This window comes from Anomalospiza imberbis, unplaced genomic scaffold (genome assembly GCF_031753505.1).
Source record: "Anomalospiza imberbis isolate Cuckoo-Finch-1a 21T00152 unplaced genomic scaffold, ASM3175350v1 scaffold_83, whole genome shotgun sequence".
Classification (NCBI taxonomy): Eukaryota; Metazoa; Chordata; class Aves; order Passeriformes; family Viduidae; genus Anomalospiza; species Anomalospiza imberbis.
The window spans coordinates 73227-94552 of record NW_027100447.1 but is presented as its reverse complement, the minus strand read 5'-3'; the positions used below and the strand labels follow the sequence as shown (position 1 = coordinate 94552).

Below are 21326 nucleotides of genomic sequence, written 5' to 3'. Positions count from 1 at the left end.
AGGACCGATGGAGATCCCGGACAGAGATGCCACCCTTTTGTACATACGTTGTAGAGTTTGTTGTTGTCTTTAGGCTATAGGTTTTAGGGCTTCTTTTTGTCTTCTGTAAATACGTTTCATAGACTTTTGTTAGATATGTTCTTAGGTATATACGTTCCATAGATAGTTGTTGTTACAAATATTCTTACAATGTAAATGTGTTCTGTGTTTTCTTTGCTGTTTTTCTGAAAATAAACAAGCTTTATTTTTCACACCCCAGTTCTCTTTCCATTTGCTTCAGGCACAGGTAGCATTTGCAAAGTTGTGGTTTCCGCTTGCTCCAGGTTCCCAGGGCTGGAGGTCGGTGGGGGCGCTGGCACAGCCACAAGCTTTTGTTTGGGGGCAATATTGGGAAGGGGGTGGGAGAGGGGGCACAGGGGGAGGTGGGACCCACTGAGGCTCCCCCAGGTCACCCCAGGACCCCCAGGCCCCGTCCCAGCCCCCCCAGTTCCCTCCACAGCCCCGGCTGAGGGGGGCTCAGCCCAGGAGCCGCCGTCGTTCGGGGCTCCCCCGAGGGCAGCCGCCAACGGGAGAGCTCCCGGCTCGGAGAGGCCCCAGCAGAGGAGGGGATCTTGTCCCTCCTCGAGGGCCCTGAAGGGTCTTCAGGCCCCTCTGAAGAGGAGTTTTTCTCTTTTTAGGGATGTTTGGGGGGACCTCACCCCTCCAAGGGTGTTTTTTCCTCCCCATTTTCAGGTGTTTGTGGGGCCACAGCCCCACAAGCCCCTTTTCAGGGGTGATCAGGACAGCTTTAAGTGACATTTTTCTGGGGGACTCACTCCAAGCCGCTGTAGGGGATGTTTTGCCCCCCAGGGTGGATTTTTGGGGTTTAAGGGCCCCCGCTCTGGTCGGGTCCCACTCTAACTCCCCTGAAGAGGCCAACACCACTCCTGCTGATTCCGGCAGCGGAGCCCTGGGAGGGTTGTAAGAGTTGAAATTTTTAAATTTCATTTTTATTCTATTTTATTTAAATTAAAATTTATTGATTTTTAGTTTTATTATAACTCGTTGAGAGGACAGCAAGGACATTCAAGGGCAGGAACATTTTTTCCTGGCTGGTGACTGGAATTTCAGACCCTGGCAGTGTGTGCAGAACCACACAGACTGGGATCAAACATGGGCTGGGATCACCTGGACTGAGATCCTATGGACTGGGACCATGTGGAATGGGACCATAGGGATCAGGACGGTACACACTGGGATAAACTGGGTTGAGATTATATGGACTGGGACCACATGGACTGGGATTGCACAGACTGGGATCCCATGGACTGGGAAAAAGCATTGGCTACCATTGGCTACCATCCACATATAAAGGTGGCCACCTCAAGTTGTCTTGATCCTTTTTGGGTGTCCCATCCCCCTCTTTCCACCGCCTTCCCCATCGTTCCCCCAATCCCCGCTCCCCTCCCCCGTGTTTGGTTTTGGGGGTTCCAGGCCCCTCCTGCTCCGTGGGGGGGTCCCGATCCCTCTTTGGTTTAATTTGGGGCCCCCAACCCCTTCTCACCGCGACCCCCGCGGCCGGGGGGGCTCTCAGCACCACCAGGGCCACCAGTCCGGCCCCAGCTGCCCCCGCACGCCCCATCCCCATCCCCAGGGTCACCTCCCCCCTCCCCAAATTCCGCTCCCGGGGAGCGCTGGGCGCTGCGGGTCCGCCTGGCGACTGAGGAGTCATCGAGAACAAGCGATCTGATTGGCTAGAAATGGCCCCGCGCAGTCTCTGATTGGCTAGCGCATTGAGAAGCGCTGTGATCTGCCTGGCAACCGATGAGCAGCGCTATCGCAGGCGCTGATTGCCTGAAAATCGCCGGCCCGGCAACTGAGTTGTCAGCAGCGCCGCGCGCTCTGATTGGCCAGGAGCTGTTTTGGGGTGGGGACGGGGGGAACTGGGGACCCCCAGGAGCCCCCCGGCTTTGGGGGTTCCATCCCCCCTCGGCCCTCGGGGCGGCCCTGGGGCCACCCCAACACCCCCAAAGTGGGGAGGGTCCCCGGAGCCCTTTGGATCCCCCAAAAATGGGCTGGAAGCGGCAGGAGCCGCCCCAAAAAGGGATTGAAGGCTCCGGTCCGGGAATGGGGGAGGCTCCGGGGATGGCTCCGATCCGGATCGGGGCGGGCTGGGATTGAGGGAGGGTCCGTTCAGCGACTGGGGAGGGGTCTGGGACTGGGTCAGGGGCTGGCATTGGGGAGGGTTTGGGAATTGGGGAGGGGTCTGGGATTGAGGGGATTGCTCCATCCCGGGATTGGGGCAGGGTCGCTCCCTGGGGGAGGGGTCCATTATTGGGCCAGGGCCTCTCCCCTTCCCAAGCCCAATCCCGTTCCTGATCCTGTTCCCGATCCCAATCCCATTCCCATTTCTGTTCCCGTTCCCGATCTCATTCCCGACCCCGATCCCACTCCCATTCCCGATCCCGATCCTGTTCCCAGTCCCGGTCCCGCCGCTGTTTCCAGGAAATGGCTCTGCTCTCAACCCCGACCCCAAACCCAGCGGGTCAAACACCCCAGATTTTGGGGTCAACTCCCCCCGACCCCAAATCCTGGGGGTTCAAACACTGGGGGGGTCAAACACCCTCAAACCCAAACTCTGGGATGTCAAGCCCTACCCCCCCCCCCCCCAGCCCCGAACCCCAAATTTTAGGATCAAACCCTCCAAATCCCAGATCCTGGGGTGTCAAACACTCCCCAATTCCCAAACGATGGGGTTAAATACCCCTGATTTTGCTGATGCAAAAAAATGTCTCGGAAATTCAGCCAGCTTGTTCACCTTTTTTGTAAACTTCTTTTCAGGGTTGGACGACCTGGTTGCGACAGCGGAACCCTTCTAAAAGACGGATGCTAAGAGACATAACCGGTGCTGTGGGAACAGGATTGGGAATTCTAAATAGCATTGATTCAGAAGTATTAATGAACACATTGGCTGCCACCACTAGATTTGACCAAATTCCAACAACCACTGCAGTCGTCCTTATTGGCCTTGGGAAGACATCAGCGCTTGCTATCAAACATATTACCAAGTTGGGAGGAAGCAAGCGTAAATGATCACAAATTGGTAATTGATGCACTCGGTGCCACACAAAAGAACGTTTCTTTAGCTCTCAGCTGTATCCAGGCTCAATTAGGGATGCAGACGGTTGCTGCCTCGATTATAAGAGAAGGTGAAGAAGGCACTTTTCCTACTGAGATTCGGAAAATAGTTTGGGACAGTGCCGCTGATTTTGAAAAGGAATTCCAATCCCGGTGGAACCTAGTGAACTTTACCTATGACCCCATCACAAACATAGCCACAGCTTTGGTGTTAACCGTACGTGATGCCTCAAGTGCGTTTGGTATTCCCCATCATTGCACTAGGACTGGGACACATATGGAGCCACTGGGAATGTGCTGGGGGCAACTGGGACCACGCTGGGGGCAACTGGGGACAAGGGTGAGTGACTGGGGCCCTGCTGGGAGAGACTGGGATCATACTGGACTCATACTGGGATCTTACTGGGAGTGACTGGGACTATTCTGGGGGCAAGTGGGAGAACTGGGAAAACACTGGATGGCACTGGGAACAACGGGAACAGTGCTGGGGGCAAATTGTATCATAATGGGGAGTGACTGGCAGCAACTGGGCTCCTGCTGGGAGCAGCCCCTGGCGGCCCCGGGAGCCCCGCACCCCTTTCCCGGCCATGCCGCCCCTCCAGCCCCAGCACCCCCCATTGCCGGGGTGCCGGCACTGCCAGGGGTCCCCCCCCTCTCGGGTTCCCCGCTGGGGCTTCTGGGGCTCTCCTCTCTCGGGGCTCCCGCTCAGGGCAGCCGCGGCTCTCCCGGGGCTCCCCAAAACTGGTGTCCCCCGACGGGGCTCTGCCGCCACCCACACTGGGATCCCCCGAAAACACCTCTCGGGGACCCCCCGATGTCCCCCCGAGGGCCAGCTGCGGCTCAGCTTTGGAGCCCTGCCAGCTCCAAACATCCCTCCCAAAGAACCCGAACCCAGGCACCCCCCAGGATATTTGGGCCGAGCTCCCCCTCCCCGGGCACCTGCGGGATGGGGGCGATGCTCCTGGGGTGCTGCGAGCTCAGGCAGCGCCAGGGCCACGCGATTCCTTCTCTCCTCTCCTCCGGCTGCTCCCTGCTGCCGCTGCGTCTCTTCCTCCCTCCCTCCTCCTCCTCCCCCGCTCCGGGATCCTGAACCATGAGGGGAAAGGAGCGAGGAAAGGGCAGAACCGTGAGGGGAAAGGAGCGAGGAAAGGGCGGAACCGTGAGGGGAAAGGAGCGGGGCCAAGGGGACGCGCTGTCCTAAAAAAGCCCGGTTTGACCCAAAATCACCCAAAAGGGCATCAAATGCAGCCTACATCCACATGGTTCGGCCTGACACCAACCAAATGGGATTAAAAGTATCCAGAGGGCTCTAAAATCCAACCAAAGGGGCTTAAAACTGCCCCAAGTGTTTTATAGCCCTCAAGAAATGGCTTAAGATCACCCGTAAATCTTTCAAATGTGACTAAAATCCACCCTGAAAGTATCTGGTCCAGCCTAAAATCATCCAAAGGTATCTAAAATCACCAAAATGTCCCTGACACCAACACAAGAAGACCTAAAATCACCCTAAAAAGGCTTGGTTCAACCTAAAATTGCCCAAAGCAGCAAAAAAACCTACTTAAATGCACCCAAAATACACAAAAAAGGGACCTAAAATCACCCACACAGGATTAGGATTCACCCATATGGGCCCAGTTTTTCCTAAACTCACCCAAATGGGCCCCAGCCCCACCCACATGGGCCTAAAATCATCCAAAGGGGTCTGAAATCCCCCCTAAACCCCACCAGATTCGGCCTCAAATCAGCCACAGGGGCTGAAAATCCACCCGAAAAGGCTCGGGATCCCCGCAAGGGATCTGAAGCCCACCCTAAACCTGCCCGGTTCGGCCCAAAATCCCCCAAAGGGGCCGAGCCCGAGGCCGAGCCCGGGATCGGCTCCGGGGTCGCTCCGGGACCTCCGCCTCCGCTCCGGGCAGTTTTGGCCGCGGCCCCGGACGGGCCTGGGCAGGACTGGGAGGGACCAGGGAGGGCTCGGGAGGGGTTTGGGCATTTGGGGCTTTTTTGGGCTTTGGGGAATTGTGTTGGGAGTTTATGGGGAATTGTTGGGGTTTTTGGGGAGAATTATTGGGTTTGGAGGCAGTTGGGGGATTTTGGGGAGTTTGGTTTTAAGGGGTTTTATTGGTGCTTTGAGGGGGAAGTTGTTTTCCTGGGGGTATTTGGGGGTTAATTGAAATTTTTTGTGTTTTCTTTAGAATTTTGGAAGGTTTTACTGGGATTTTGTGGGGACTTTGTGGGATCCTCTGGAATTATTTCTGGGTTTTATTGGGATTTTTAGGGGATTTGGAGACATTTTATTGGAATTGTTGAGGCATTTAGTGGGATTCTTTGGGGATTTGGGTATTTTAGTTATTTTAGTGGGGATTTGGGGGGGCTTGTGGGTTTTTTTGGGTGTTGCCAAGATTTCTTTGGGTCTCGTGAGGATTTTGTGGGGCTTGTTGTGGTTTTGGAGACATTTTTGGGGGGATTTGTGGGGTTTAATTGGGATTTTGTGAGCTTTTTTTGGGATTCGAGGGTATTCTAATAGGAATTTGTGAAATTTAATTGCGATTTCATGGGGTTTATTGGGTCATGGGGTTTATTGGGACTTTCAGGGGTTTAAACCAGATGTTGGTGCCTCTCAGCCCTTCCCCACACCCTGGGACAACTCCAAAGCCCCCCAAAATTCCACTAAAACCCCCCAAAATCCCCCAAAAATCCCAATTAAAAACTCCTAAACACCAAAGAATCCCACAAAATCCCAATGGAACCCACCAAAATTTAAAAAAAAAAAAAAAAACAAAAAAAAAAAAACAAAAAAAACCTCCCAAAAATTTCAATAAACCCCCCAAAAAATAACCACCCCCAAACCCTAAAAAAATCCCTAAAATCCAAAATCCTCAAATCCCACAAAACCCCCATAACCCCACAAACCCAGTAATTCTCTCCAAAATCCAATAATTCCCCCTAATCTCCCAACAAAATCCCCCAAAGCCCATACATGCCGCCAAAATCCCCCCAAAATCCCCCCAGAGCGCCCCAGACTCACCGGGGGCAGTCCTGGATCAGGGGGCACCGGCCGGTGGAACAGAAGCCGCTTCAGGGGGCCCGCAGAGTTTTTGGGGAGGGGGCACCATGAGAGACCCCCCAAAAACGGGGGAGGGGAACCCCTGTGGTACCCCCTCCCCCGAATGCCCTCTCCCCCGGTTCAGGAATAGCCAAACTCAAGAAAATGTAAACCAGGCTTGACTTTCCAGAAATTATTTTTGGCCGGGTTTAGCTGCACCCTCCAGGCTCAGGATCACCAGTGTATTTGCAGGTTTTGCTCTGCATCATCAGCCTGCCCAGACTCTGCTCGGTGTTTCACAAATGGAGAAGACAATGGATAATGTGCCAAGCTTCCTTGCAAACAGCAACACCTGCATCAGCATGACAGAAAAGAAGGGAAAAAAAAAAAAAAAAGGAAATATTCACCGGTTAGAACAGAGCCAGTGTCCCACCATCTTCCCCTCCACTGTTATTACAGAGGCAAACCTGGGCCTAAAGCTTCCACCTCTCAGTTCCTGATGCTGTTTGACTTCAGCCTTGACTCCCCCTGATCTACCTGACTGCCGTCCAAGTGGGGCTGGGGATGCTCAGCCTGGAAACAGGAGACACTGGGGAGGCCTCCCTGCAGCTCTGCAGGACTGGAAGGGTCCCACAGGAAAGACGGGGACAGTGTTCAGCCGGGCCCGTGGCAACAGGACAAGGGGGGATGGCTTTCAACTGCAGGAGGCTGACTGAAGTTGGATCTGAGGGAGCTGCTCTTTTACACGGAGGCTGCTGAGGCACTGGCCCAGGCTGTGGATGCCCCATCCTTGGCAACAGGGCTGTGAGCAGCATGGGCTGGGGAAGATTGCTCAGCTCGGAACAAGATGCTCTTTAGATCCACTGTGATGTCACAGATGTGATGTTCCAGCAGGAACTTCCAGCGTCCAGCAAAGAGCACAACACAACCACTGGCCCTTGTGTCAGCCCACCCTGTGCCAGCCCTCGTGCCAGCTCACCCTTCACCATGTTCCCTGTCACTCTTCTCGTCACCTGCGCCCTGATACTCCCATCAGTCCTGAAAGCTCTCTGTTGCCTGGATTTTGTCATCCGTCCCTGCAGGATGCTCACATTTGTCCTGAGGAAGGTACAGTGCCATTCCATGGAGGTGGACACCCCCCAGCTGCCCGGCTGGGCTGGAGTTCTGTGGGGATGGGGTGGGACAGGGACCCCACTCTGAGGTGTTGCTACCTCTGCAGGCTGTCACCGAGAGAGAGGACGAGATGGAGGTGGACATGCAGGCTGATAGAGAGGAGGACATGGAAGTGGATGGAGAAGAGAGTGGAGACAATGCGATGGAGGTGGACATGGAGATTGATACAGAGGAGGAGATGGAAGTGGATGGAGAAGAGAGTGGAGAGGAAGAGATGGAGGTGGACATGCAGATGGATACAGAGGAGGAGATGGAAGTGGATGGAGAAGAGACTGGAGAGGAAGAGATGGAGGTGGACATGCAGATGGATACAGAGGAGGAGATGGAAGTGGATGGAGAAGAGACTGGTGAAGAAGAGATGGAGGTAGATGTGGAAGAGGAGATGGACGTGGAAATGGAAGAGTACCTTGAGGACATGGACATTGATGAGAAAGATGAGGAAGAGGCCATGATCTTGGGATGAAGAGCAATACCAGCAGCAGGACAGGCATGTGGTCCCCACAGGCAGAGCGGGTCCCCTGCTGCCAGGCTGGGACTGGGCTGGGTGGTCCCTGCTCAGGGATGTGGGACCCGGTGCATTGGGTTCTGGTGGCCATCCCCAGCCTGTGCTGCGCTTGCTGGGCCAGCCTGGGGGCACATGGAAGAGCCCTCTCTGCCTGATTGGAGTGACCGTGCCTCTTGCTTTTCCTCAAGGACCGATGGAGATCCCGGACAGAGATGCCACCCTTTTGTACATACGTTGTAGAGTTTGTTGTTGTCTTTAGGCTATAGGTTTTAGGGCTTCTTTTTGTCTTCTGTAAATACGTTTCATAGACTTTTGTTAGATATGTTCTTAGGTATATACGTTCCATAGATAGTTGTTGTTACAAATATTCTTACAATGTAAATGTGTTCTGTGTTTTCTTTGCTGTTTTTCTGAAAATAAACAAGCTTTATTTTTCACACCCCAGTTCTCTTTCCATTTGCTTCAGGCACAGGTAGCATTTGCAAAGTTGTGGTTTCCGCTTGCTCCAGGTTCCCAGGGCTGGAGGTCGGTGGGGGCGCTGGCACAGCCACAAGCTTTTGTTTGGGGGCAATATTGGGAAGGGGGTGGGAGAGGGGGCACAGGGGGAGGTGGGACCCACTGAGGCTCCCCCAACTCACCCCAGGACCCCCAGGCCCCGTCCCAGCCCCCCCAGTTCCCTCCACAGCCCCGGCTGAGGGGGGCTCAGCCCAGGAGCCGCCGTCGTTCGGGGCTCCCCCGAGGGCAGCCGCCAACGGGAGAGCTCCCGGCTCGGAGAGGCCCCAGCAGAGGAGGGGATCTTGTCCCTCCTCGAGGGCCCTGAAGGGTCTTCAGGCCCCTCTGAAGAGGAGTTTTTCTCTTTTTAGGGATGTTTGGGGGGACCTCACCCCTCCAAGGGTGTTTTTTCCTCCCCATTTTCAGGTGTTTGTGGGGCCACAGCCCCACAAGCCCCTTTTCAGGGGTGATCAGGACAGCTTTAAGTGACATTTTTCTGGGGGACTCACTCCAAGCCGCTGTAGGGGATGTTTTGCCCCCAGGGTGGATTTTTGGGTTTAAGGGCCCCCGCTCTGGTCGGGTCCCACTCTAACTCCCTGAAGAGGCCAACACCACTCCTGCTGATTCCGGCAGCGGAGCCTAGGAGGGTTGTAAGAGTTGAAATTTTTAAATTTCATTTTTATTCTATTTTATTTAAATTCAAATTTATTGATTTTTAGTTTTATTATAACTCGTTGAGAGGACAGCAAGGACATTCAAGGGCAGGAACATTTTTTCCTGGCTGGTGACTGGAATTTCAGACCCTGGCAGTGTGTGCAGAACCACACAGACTGGGATCAAACATGGGCTGGGATCACCTGGACTGAGATCCTATGGACTGGGACCATATGGAATGGGACCATAGGGATCAGGACGGTACACACTGGGATAAACTGGGTTGAGATTCTATGGACTGGGACCACATGGACTGGGATTGCACAGACTGGGATCCCATGGACTGGGAAAAAGCATTGGCTACCATTGGCTACCATCCACATAGAAAGGTGGCCACCTCAAGTTGTCTTGATCCTTTTTGGGTGTCCCATCCCCCTCTTTCCCCCGCCTTCCCCATCGTTCCCCCAATCCCCGCTCCCCTCCCCCGTGTTTGGTTTTGGGGGTTCCAGGCCCCTCCTGCTCCGTGGGGGGGTCCCGATCCCTCTTTGGTTTATTTGGGGCCCCCAACCCCTTCTCACCGCGACCCCCGCGGCCTGGGGGGGCTCTCAGCAGCACCAGGGCCACCAGTCCGGCCCCAGCTGCCCCCGCACGCCCCATCCCCATCCCAGGGTCACCTCCCCCCTCCCCAAATTCCGCTCCCGGGGAGCGCTGGGCGCTGCGGGTCCGCCTGGCGACTGAGGAGTCATCGAGAACAAGCGCTCTGATTGGCTAGAAATGGCCCCGCGCAGTCTCTGATTGGCTAGCGCATTGAGAAGCGCTGTGATCTGCCTGGCAACCGATGAGCAGCGCTATCGCAGGCGCTGATTGCCTGAAAATCGCCGGCCCGGCAACTGAGTTGTCAGCAGCGCCGCGCGCTCTGATTGGCCAGGAGCTGTTTTGGGGTGGGGACGGGGGGAACTGGGGACCCCCAGGAGCCCCCCGGCTTTGGGGGTTTCCATCCCCCCTCGGCCCTCGGGGCGCCCTGGGGCCACCCCAACACCCCCAAAGTGGGGAGGGTCCCCGGAGCCGTTTGGATCCCCCAAAAAATGGGCTGGAAGCGGCAGGAGCCGCCCCAAAAAGGGATTGAAGGCTCCGGTCCGGGAATGGGGGAGGCTCCGGGGATGGCTCCGATCCGGATCGGGGCGGGCTGGGATTGAGGGAGGGTCCGTTCAGCGACTGGGCAGGGGTCTGGGACTGGGTCAGGGGCTGGCATTGGGGAGGGTTTGGGAATTGGGGAGGGGTCTGGGATTGAGGGGATTGCTCCATCCCAGGATTGGGGCAGGGTCGCTCCCTGGGGGAGGGGTCCATTATTGGGCCAGGGCCTGTCCCCTTCCCGAGCCCAATCCCGTTCCTGATCCTGTTCCCGATCCCAATCCCATTCCCATTTCTGTTCCCGTTCCCGATCTCATTCCCGACCCCGATCCACTCCCATTCCCGATCCCGATCCTGTTCCCAGTCCCGGTCCCGCTGCTGTTTCCAGGAAATGGCTCTGCTCTCAACCCCGACCCCAAACCAGCGGGTCAAACACCCCAGATCCTGGGGTCAACTCCCCCCGACCCCAAATCCTGGGGGTTCAAACACTGGGGGGGTCAAACACCCTCAAACCCAAACTCTGGGATGTCAAGCCATACCCCCCCCCCCCCCCAGCCCCGAACCCCAAATTTTAGGATCAAACCCTCCAAATCCCAGATCCTGGGGTGTCAAACACTCCCCAATTCCCAACGATGGGGTTAAATACCCCTGATTTTGCTGATGCAAAAAAATGTCTCCGAAATTCAGCCAGCTTGTTCACCTTTTTTGTCAACTTCTTTTCAGGGTTGGACGACCTGGTTGCGACAGCGGAACCCTTCTAAAAGACGGATGCTAAGAGACATAACCGGTGCTGTGGGAACAGGATTGGGAATTCTAAATAGCATTGATTCAGAAGTATTAATGAACACATTGGCTGCCACCACTAGATTTGACCAAATTCCAACAACCACTGCAGTCGTCCTTATTGGCCTTGGGAAGACATCAGTGCTTGCTATCAAACATATTACCAAGTTGGGAGGAAGCAAGCGTAAATGATCACAAATGGTAATTGATGCACTCGGTGCCACACAACGTTTCTTTAGCTCTCAGCTGTATCCAGGCTCAATTAGGGATGCAGTCGGTTGCTGCCTCGATTATAAGAGAAGGTGAAGAAGGCACTTTTCCTACTGAGATTCGGAAAATAGTTTGGGACAGTGCCGCTGATTTTGAAAGGAATTCCAATCCCGGTGGAACCTAGTGAACTTTACCTATGACCCCATCACAAACATAGCCACAGCTTTGGTGTTAACTGTACGTGATGCCTCAAGTGCGTTTGGTATTCCCCATCATTGCACTAGGACTGGGACACATATGGAGCCACTGGGAATGTGCTGGGGGCAACTGGGACCACGCTGGGGGCAACTGGGGACAAGGGTGAGTGACTGGGGCCCTGCTGGGAGAGACTGGGATCATACTGGACTCATACTGGGATCTTACTGGGAGTGACTGGGACTATTCTGGGGGCAAGTGGGAGAACTGGGAAAACACTGGATGGCACTGGGAACAACGGGAACAGTGCTGGGGGCAAATTGTATCATAATGGGGAGTGACTGGCAGCAACTGGCTCCTGCTGGGAGCAGCCCCTGGCGGCCCCGGGAGCCCCGCACCCCTTTCCCGGCCATGCCGCCCCTCCAGCCCCAGCACCCCCCATTGCCGGGGTGCCGGCACTGCCAGGGGTCCCCCCCTCTCGGGTTCCCCGCTGGGGCTTCTGGGGCTCTCCTCTCTCGGGGCTCCCGCTCAGGGCAGCCGCGGCTCTCCCGGGGCTCCCCAAAACCGGTGTCCCCCGACGGGGCTCTGCCGCCACCCACACTGGGATCCCCCAAAAACACCTCTCGGGGACCCCCCGATGTCCCCCCGAGGGCCAGCTGCGGCTCAGCTTTGGAGCCCTGCCAGCTCCAAACATCCCTCCCAAAGAACCCGAACCCAGGCACCCCCCAGGATATTTGGGCCGAGCTCCCCCTCCCTGGGCACCTGCGGGATGGGGGCGATGCTCCCGGGGTGCTGCGAGCTCAGGCAGCGCCAGGGCCACGCGATTCCTTCTCTCCTCTCCTCCGGCTGCTCCCTGCTGCCGCTGCGCCTCTTCCTCCCTCCCTCCTCCTCCTCCTCCCCCGCTCCGGGATCCTGAACCATGAGGGGAAAGGAGCGAGGAAAGGGCAGAACCGTGAGGGGAAAGGAGCGAGGAAAGGGCGGAACCGTGAGGGGAAAGGAGCGGGGCCAAGGGGACGCGCTGTCCTAAAAAAGCCCGGTTTGACCCAAAATCACCCAAAAGGGCATCAAATGCAGCCTACATCCACATGGTTCGGCCTGACACCAACCAAATGGGATTAAAAGTATCCAGAGGGCTCTAAAATCCAACCAAAGGGGCTTAAAACTGCCCCAAGTGTTTTATAGCCCTCAAGAAATGGCTTAAGATCACCCGTAAATCCTTCAAATGTGACTAAAATCCACCCTGAAAGTATCTGGTCCAGCCTAAAATCATCCAAAGGTATCTAAAATCACCAAAATGTCCCTGACACCAACACAAGAAGACCTAAAATCACCCTAAAAAGGCTTGGTTCAACCTAAAATTGCCCAAAGCAGCAAAAAACCCTACTTAAATGTACCCAAAATACACAAAAAAGGGACCTAAAATCACCCACACAGGATTAGGATTCACCCATATGGGCCCAGTTTTTCCTAAACTCACCCAAATGGGCCCCAGCCCCACCCACATGGGCCTAAAATCACCCAAAGGGGTCTGAAATCCCCCCTAAACCCCACCAGATTCGGCCTCAAATCAGCCACAGGGGCTGAAAATCCACCCGAAAAGGCTCGGGATCCCCGCAAGGGATCTGAAGCCCACCCTAAACCTGCCCGCTTCGGCCCAAAATCCCCCAAAGGGGCCGAGCCCGAGGCCGAGCCCGGGATCGGCTCCGGGGTGGCTCCGGGACCTCCGCGTCCGCTCCGGGCAGTTTTGGCCGCGGCCCCGGACGGGCCTGGGCGGGACCGGGAAGGACCAGGGAGGGCTTGGGAGGGGTTTGGGCATCTGGAGCTTTTTTGGGCTTTTGGGAATTGTGTTGGGTGTTTACAGGGAATTGTTGGGGTTTTTGGGGAGAATTATTGGGTGTGGGGGTGTTTGGGAATTTTGGGAGTTTGGATTTTGAGGGGTTTTCTTGGTGCTTTGAGTGGGAAGTTTTTTTCCTGGGGGTATTTGGGCGTTAATTGATTTTTTTTTGTGTTTTCTTTTGAATTTTGGAAGGTTTTACTGGGATTTTGTGGGGATTTTGTGGGATCCTCTGGAATTATTTCTGGGTTTTATTGGGATTTTTAGGGGATTTGGAGGCATTTTATTGGAATTGTTGGGGCATTTAGTGGGATTCTTTGGGGATTTGGGTATTTTAGTTATTTTAGTGGGGATTTGGGGGGGCTTGTGGGTTTTTTTGGGTGTTGCCAAGATTTCTTTGGGTCTCGTGAGGATTTTGTGGGGCTTGTTGTGGTTTTGGAGACATTTTTGGGGGGATTTGTGGGGTTTAATTGGGATTTTGTGAGCTATTTTTGGGATTCGAGGGTATTCTAATGGGAATTTGTGAAATTTAATGGCGATTTCATGGGGTTTATTGGGACTTTCAGGGGTTTAAAGGAGACTTTGGTGCCTCTCAGCCCTTCCCCACACCCTGGGACAACTCCAAAGCCCCCCAAAATTCCACTAAAACCCCCCAAAATCCCCCAAAAATCCCAATTAAAAACTCCTAAACACCAAAGAATCCCACAAAATCCCATTGGAACCCACCAAAATTAAAAAAAAAAAAAAAAAACTCCCAAAAATTTCAATAAACCCCCCAAAAAATAACCACCCCAAAACCCTAAAAAATCCCCAAAATCCAAAATCCTCAAAACCCACAAAACCCCCATAACCCCACAAACCCAGTAATTCTCTCCAAAATCCAATAATTTCCCCTAATCTCCCAACAAAATCCCCCAAAGCCCATACATGCCGCCAAAATCCCCCCAAAATCCCCCCAGAGCGCCCCAGACTCACCGGGGGCAGTCCTGGATCAGGGGGCACCGGCCGGTGGAACAGAAGCCGCTTCAGGGGGCCCGCGGAGCTTTTTGGGGAGGGGGCACCATGGGAGACCCCCCAAAAATGGGGGAGGGGAACCCCTGTGGTACCCCCTCCCCCGAATGCCCTCTCCCCCGGTTCAGGAATAGCCAAACTCAAGAAAATGTAAACCAGGCTTGACTTTCCAGAAATTATTTTTGGCCGGGTTTAGCTGCACCCTCCAGGCTCAGGATCACCGGTGTATTTGCAGGTTTTGCTCTGCATCATCAGCCTGCCCAGACTCTGCTCGTTGTTTCACAAATGGAGAAGACAATGGATAATGTGCCAAGCTTCCTTGCAAACAGCAACACCTGCATCAGCATGACAGAAAAGAAGGAAAAAAAAAAAAAAAAGAAAATAATCAGCGGTTAGAACAGAGCCAGTGTCCCACCATCTTCCCCTCCACTGTTATTATAGAGGCAAACCTGGGCCTAAAGCTTCCACCTCTCAGTTCCTGATGCTGTTTGACTTCAGCCTTGACTCCCCCTGATCTACCTGACTGCCGTCCAAGTGGGGCTGGGGATGCTCAGCCTGGAAACAGGAGACACTGGGGAGGCCTCCCTGCAGCTCTGCAGGACTGGAAGGGTCCCACAGGAAAGATGGGGACAGTGTTCAGCCGGGCCCGTGGTAACAGGACAAGGGGGGTGTCACGATCCGCTTATTGCGGGGTGTCGTGATGGTTCTTTTCACCGATCCCAAAAGTACAAAAAGGCAAACAACAAGTGACTATCAGTTAATCACAGCAAATGCACCTTTATTAGGGGCCAAAAGAGTATATGCGATAGTGGGGATCAGAAAGGAGATAAAAGAATAGAGAGGGAGAGAGGTGAGAGGGGTATGGGAATAGCTACCAACACAGGCGAGATCCTCAGTGGTCCGGACGATGGGGATCCGTCTGTCGTGTCGGGGGAGTCTCCGAAGCTCTGGTCAACTCGGGGTTCCAGTTATAGTCCACAGAGGAAAGAGGGGGGGAACAAGTGTAACAATGAAAAGCCATTGTAATTGCCACGGGGGGAACAGGTGAGTCCACAGAAACCACCAAAGCAAGACGAATACAATGAAGAATAAGTCCATTGAAATTACTGAAGGGAAACAGGTCATGTCATTAGTGGTCAGACCACCAAATTCCCCTCCTCCCTATAGTAGGGGTCTCGGTCTCAGTCCTTGGGAGGAGGGTTCTCGTTCTTTATTTGTCCCAGTGGTAACGAGGCAGATGAGGGGTCTTCAATGAAGGACCACGGGAGTCACCCCAAAAGTTCATTCGGCTTAAGAACGGAGATTAGAAGCAGGCCGCGCATCAGGCTGTCCCGAGCTGGGTCCATGTCAGGTCTTTGCCAAGTCCTTGCCAACTCCTTGCCAAGTTCTTGTCAGGCCTTGTTCGGAACAGCTAGCATGATGGTTCAGTGGTTCCACCTGCACTGTGTCCTGTTCTCAGCCGGAACTGCAGCGGGGGAAGGGATTCTTTCTCGTGGCAATCGGAAGGCAGAATGGAGAACAAGGGGCTTCAGACGGGCTCTTACACCACCCCGTGACTGACGATTGCCCTTGAAAGATCTTCATCAGCAGGATTCCATGGGGTCGTTGTGGAGTCTTCAGGACTCGTCAAGTGTTGGCAGCACATCCCAGGGAAAAGAGAAGAGAAAAAGAAAAGGAAAGAGAAAACAGGAAAACTAAAACATATTAATAAGCAAATTATAATTAAATAATAATCAAAATTCAATAAGTATTAATCAGTATTATTCAATTAAACAATAAATTGATCAAATAGTAAACCAGTATATTATTGATATTACTCAGTACAATTTTATAATCAAATAATTTAAAACAGTGATTAGAACAAATCATAGGAGAAAATTATGTAAAACATATCTTCTAACCTTATAATCTCCTTGTGTCTACAGTCCTGGGAACATCTATAGTGTAAAGGATGTTGGCCAGGTGGTGTGCATTAATTATAGATGTCAATTTTGTTAACCGCTTCATCATTCTCCAATTCACAATAAGCAAGATTACTGATAAAACAAAACCAATCATAACTAAAATCAAAAGAACAACAATGGGATGACACAATTTGTTTAGGACACCGGTGGCGGTAGGCGACCACCCGAAAAGGGTATCCCACCACCTGTGCTCGGCATCACTTTTCACCCTTTCTACAACACGATGTATTTCTTGCACATTATGATGAACCACTACCAGAGTTTTCTGTCCACTCTCCTTGATTTTTCCTAGGATCTCTATTAGGTCTTGATGAAGTAATAATTGCTTTACCAGAGTAAGGTTCATCCCAATGGGAGTAGGCAGTAGCTTGTGAATCAACGTGAGATTGGATTCTAAAAGTTCATGTGAAGTAACTGGAGCTACAAAAGAAAAATCACATCCTGCAATCTTAGTAAAGTTGCAAGCACAAAAATTTGAATGATTTTTAGTATCCACTATTATACTTTCTATAAGTACAGTATCACAAGCAGTTCTGAAACAGGCACACCCATTGCCTGTATATACAAGGACTGTTTCAGAAGTCTCGTTAGGATGAATATCAAAGTGACAGATATTTTGTTCTGTGTCCAGACAAATATCTTGAGCTACAATTGCATTACCTTCACAGATAAACCCTAGTTGTTCTCGGATAGTACAGGACTCTAAATTGACAGTTTGCCATTTATTATCGATTTGACGGGCCCATTCTCTATGTTCAGAAGGATAGAAAGTGGCTCCATCATGATTCAATCCTAGTGCAATGATAGGGAATATCAAATGTACTGAGGCATCACTTATGGTCAACACAAATGCTGTGGCTATGTTTGTGATGGGGTTATAAGTGAAATTCACTAAATTCCACCAGGATTGGAAATCCCTTTCAAAATCAGTGGCACTGTCCCAGACTATTTTCCTAATTTCAGTAGGAAAAGTGCCTTCTTCACCTTCTCTTATAATTGAGGCAGCAACTGACTGCATCCATAATTGAGCTTGGATACAGCTAAGAGCTAAGGAAACATTGCTTTGTGTGGCATTAAGTGCATCAATTATCAATTTGCTATCATTCACATTTATCTTTTCCCAATTTGGTAAAATATTTGATAGCAACCACTGATGTGTTCCCAAGGCTGATAAGGACGATTGCAGTGGTTGTTGTATTTTGGTTAAATCTTTAGTCGTAGAAGTCAATTTATTCATTAATACTTCTGAATCAATACTATTTAGGATTCCCAGTCCCATTCCCACAACACCAGTTATGTCTCTTGGCGCTCGGTTTTTTGGAGGGTTCCACTGTCGCAGCCAGGTTGTCCAGCCCTGAAAAGAGGTTTGCAAAAAGGGTGAACAAGCTGGTTGTATTTCTGAGACATTATTTTGCATCAGCAATTTAACTTGTTTAAGAGACCATGCCGGATTAAATAATATCTGTTGTTGGCCGGTTTTCCTGATTATATATGGTCCAACTTCAAAAATTTTCAGGGTAAGCATAACTGGTGGTTGGGCTCGAGTGGTGGTGGTGGTGGTGGTATGAACCGTAGTGGATTGAGCTACAGCATTTATTATGAACTTAAAAGAAAGCCCTTCAGTGTTTTTTTCCCATAAGCAAACTACTTCTGCAGTCTGTGTTAATGTAAAATTGTGCCAATAACCCTGTACGCTTGGGTGCGTACAAACCTTTTTGTGCTTAAAGAGATACTTTCACCTTTTCGGCATGCTACCACAATTATTTCAGACCATGGCCACTCAGCTGGTTTCTGGCCATAGGGCTGTGGTAGGATGCAGAAAAGTATCACCAGTTTTATCATGGATTAGGTGGTCTTCATGTCCCTCGGAGTTCTTCTGTAAAAGTAAACACAACAGAATCCTGCCACTATAAGGCAGAAAAGGTTAGAATGATGGAATTATCCAGCGTGTGTTTATCCAGTGCTCTTTTCCTAGAGCATCAGAAGCTGTCCAGGCATGTTTATTCAGAAAGGGTTTTAGCACAAGTGGTACTAGCCCTATAGTAAGGGAGGTCCACCAGAACAGGTTGGCCAGGGTAATGTGCTGGATTGTTAGGATCATCTGGTACACAGCATAGGAGTCAGTGTAGTTACAGACAAGAGAGGTATTCTGTACCTCACGTTGGAAAACACTCCAAACAGCTGTCAGCTCCCCAGCCTGAGCACTGCCTTCTCCCTCAGTAATAATTAGTTCACCAGAGGAAATGTGGGGGGCTGCTGCCCTGTATCTCCACACCTTCCCCTCTTGTTTAGCAGAGGTGTCAGTGAACCAAGAACTTGCTGATTGTTCAGGGGAGAAAGGAGGGGCTACTTTGATTACAGAGGCAGGTTTGTCATGGCTGCTATCCAAGCTCTCAGTTTCTTGGATTGCTAAAGTTTTTACATCTCCTTCTGTCATTGAGAAAAAGTTACAGTAATGTTCAGCCTGAGCATACCACTTCCTAACTGAGGCCCTCTGAGCCACCCCGTCAGGAGGGGGGGTTCCACTAGTGACTGTCTTAATAACCTTGAAGGAGCCCCTTAGCACAATAGGTTGTTGACGTGCTATTTTTTCCACTTCAATGAGAGCCAAACTAACCACAAACAGCCCCTTTTCCCAGGTAGTGTATCTTTTCTCAGCATCTCTGAAACCACGAGAATAGAAGCCCACAGGCCTTGTTGGACCCTCAGGTCCCCTCTGCCATATGTGTACTGACAGCCCTGAGGCAGCAAATCCCCATTCTACCTGAAAGGGATCTGTAGGATGGATGGGACCCAATGCTTGATGAGCTGTTGCCTCAAAAATCAGTAATTGCAATGCTTCTTCCTGAGAAGGAGTCCAATCCCATTTTACCCCTTTCCTCAGCAAGTCATAAAGGGGCCTAGCAATTATCGAGAAATCTGGAATGTGTTTTCTCCAGAACACTAATAGTCCCAGGGCCTGTTGGAGATCCTTTCTAGTGTGAGGCATTTTAATCTGATCTAAAGAAGTCAAGGTGTCTGGTGGAATACATGTCATGCCCCCTTTCCACCAAATTCCCAAGAACTTTACTTCTTGGGAGGGCCTTTGAATTTTTTCCGGGGGAATCTGTAAATCGAGACTCTCTAAATGAGAGATTATTCTCTGTTGAGTCTCTCCTACTGCTTCAATTTCATCCCCTCCCACCAAAATGTCATCAATGTATTGGTAAACAGCTACATCATCAGGTTTGGATATTTTTCTATTTCTTTAGCTAGTGCATGGTGGGCTAGAGTGGGGGAATGCTTGTATCCTTGGGGAAGCCTAGTGAAAGTGTATTGCTGTCCTTCCCATGTAAAAGCGAAACGGTCCCTATCTTCTGGCTGTATAGGTATCATAAAAAACATGTCTTTGACATCTATAGTTGCCATAATAGGATGAGCTTTTTCTTGAATAGATATTATCAACTCGGCTAAATTCGGGACCGCTGCTGTGAGAGGGTCTGTGTTGGCATTAAGCCTGCAGAAATCAACTGTTAGCCTCCATTTCCCATTGGATTTATGCACTGGCCAGACAGGCGAGTTGAAAGCAGAATGTGTGTTAATTATTACTCCCTGGTCTCGCAAATCCTGTATAACTGGCTTGATACCTTCTCTGGCTCCAGAAGGTAGAGGATATTGTTTTACATTTGTTATTTTAATGGCAGGCGAGCTGCATTTTGAAGCTGCGGCTTGTAAGGATGAAGGGGATGGGGTGAAGTTGGGATCAGTGGATCCAGTGCAATCAGTGGGATTACCCAGGAATCTGTCCAGTCTTTCCACAGGGCTTAGTGTCATGATAGTTTTTTGTAAGGTAATGGCAGTAGGTTTAAGTGTTTCTGGAAGCCCACGAATTAAAGGGGTCATTATTTCGGGCTTCACAGGTAATTGCATCGGGGATTCAAAACCAGGAATGAACTTCTTCTCATGAATCATTTGCAGGCAAGCGGCTTTATGCACACTTTCTAAGAGTTGGTCAGGGGTACTAATTATAGCTATGGGATCTCCCCTTTCTAAGGGGCTCGTTCCCCCAGCCCAAAAAGCCGCACGCTGTGTCAGGGACCATGTGTCACGTTTGTCTCCCGTTGTTAGGAAGACACCGTGTCCCCAGTACCCACTGGCTTCTTGTTCAGTTAATTTAATTTGATCACCACCAGTGAGGGACACCCGGAAAACATATTCTGTTTCTGATTCGTGTGGGAGGCGTCCGTATTCCCTTTTAAGCTTAGCTAACTCAGTGGCAGTGTATGGTATGTGTCTGGTTGTGATGTGAGGTTCGAGATCATCATCACTGAGATAGTTATACTCCGTTTTAATTAGGGGTCTCAAGTGATGGCAGCAATGTTCCCCACAATTATTTGCTGCTTCAAGTTCCTTTTGGGGGTAAATCTGTCTAATGTGAGGAGTTTCCTTCTCCTCTGTTTCTGTAGGGGAATCAGCATTGTGTGATTTGTGTGATTTAACATGTTCTTCTGTTAAGGCAGCTTGCAATGCATAAGTCGCATTTCTTGCTTCATGTAACTGTTTTTGTAAAATTTCTACTAAGTTTTGAAGGGAGTCTATTATTATTTCTTGCTCACTTCTTCGTTGTGAGCGAGTTTCTACGGCTGCCGTAAGACAAGCTCCCAAAACTGAGCATAAGATGGTTTTATTCTTGCCCAGTTTGAACTTTGTATCATGTTGTAAAGAACACACTCTATCAACCACATTATCCAAATTAAACCAATTATTTTGTGCCCATTCCTCTCCTCCTGGAGAAGGTTTGGCATTGTGTTTAGCTAGTAGAGCATAAAGCCCAACTTTAGCTTTATCATTAAGGTTATCACTCATTTTGTGAAGGGACCAAAACCACAACAGGGAGGTACAACTTAAGTTCCACAAACCACACAGCCCTCGCTGTGTCGCCCTTCACTTCCCTGGGTGGGTGAAAGGACAATAATCTGCCTGGGAGGCTCTGCTTAGTTTCTTCAAGTTGTCCCTTCCTTCCCAGAACAGATACACACAATAACAATAATAGAACAACAACAACAAAACAACAGTGTCCCACCTTTTGCACTAAGGGATCTTATGTGAATTTCCAATGACAGTATGGGTGCTTTTTTCATCTGCAACCCTCCTAAGACAGAAATCCTGTCCGTGACGCCAATTTAATGTCACGATCCACTTATTGCGGGGTGTCGTGATGGTTCTTTTCACCGA

The 21326-nt window shown here is 51.2% G+C and overlaps 1 protein-coding gene across 1 annotated transcript; it reads right to left on the bottom strand.

Annotated features, from left to right (window-relative positions):
• Window positions 1-15329: 15329 nt before the first annotated feature.
• LOC137467870 (uncharacterized) lies at window positions 15330-20551 on the bottom strand (the record flags this gene model as incomplete). The annotated part of the gene is made up of 2 exons (XM_068179288.1): window positions 15330-15394; window positions 19886-20551. Coding segments are annotated over 2 exons (731 nt in total), but the record flags the coding sequence as incomplete, so codon positions are not given.
• Window positions 20552-21326: the final 775 nt, after the last annotated feature.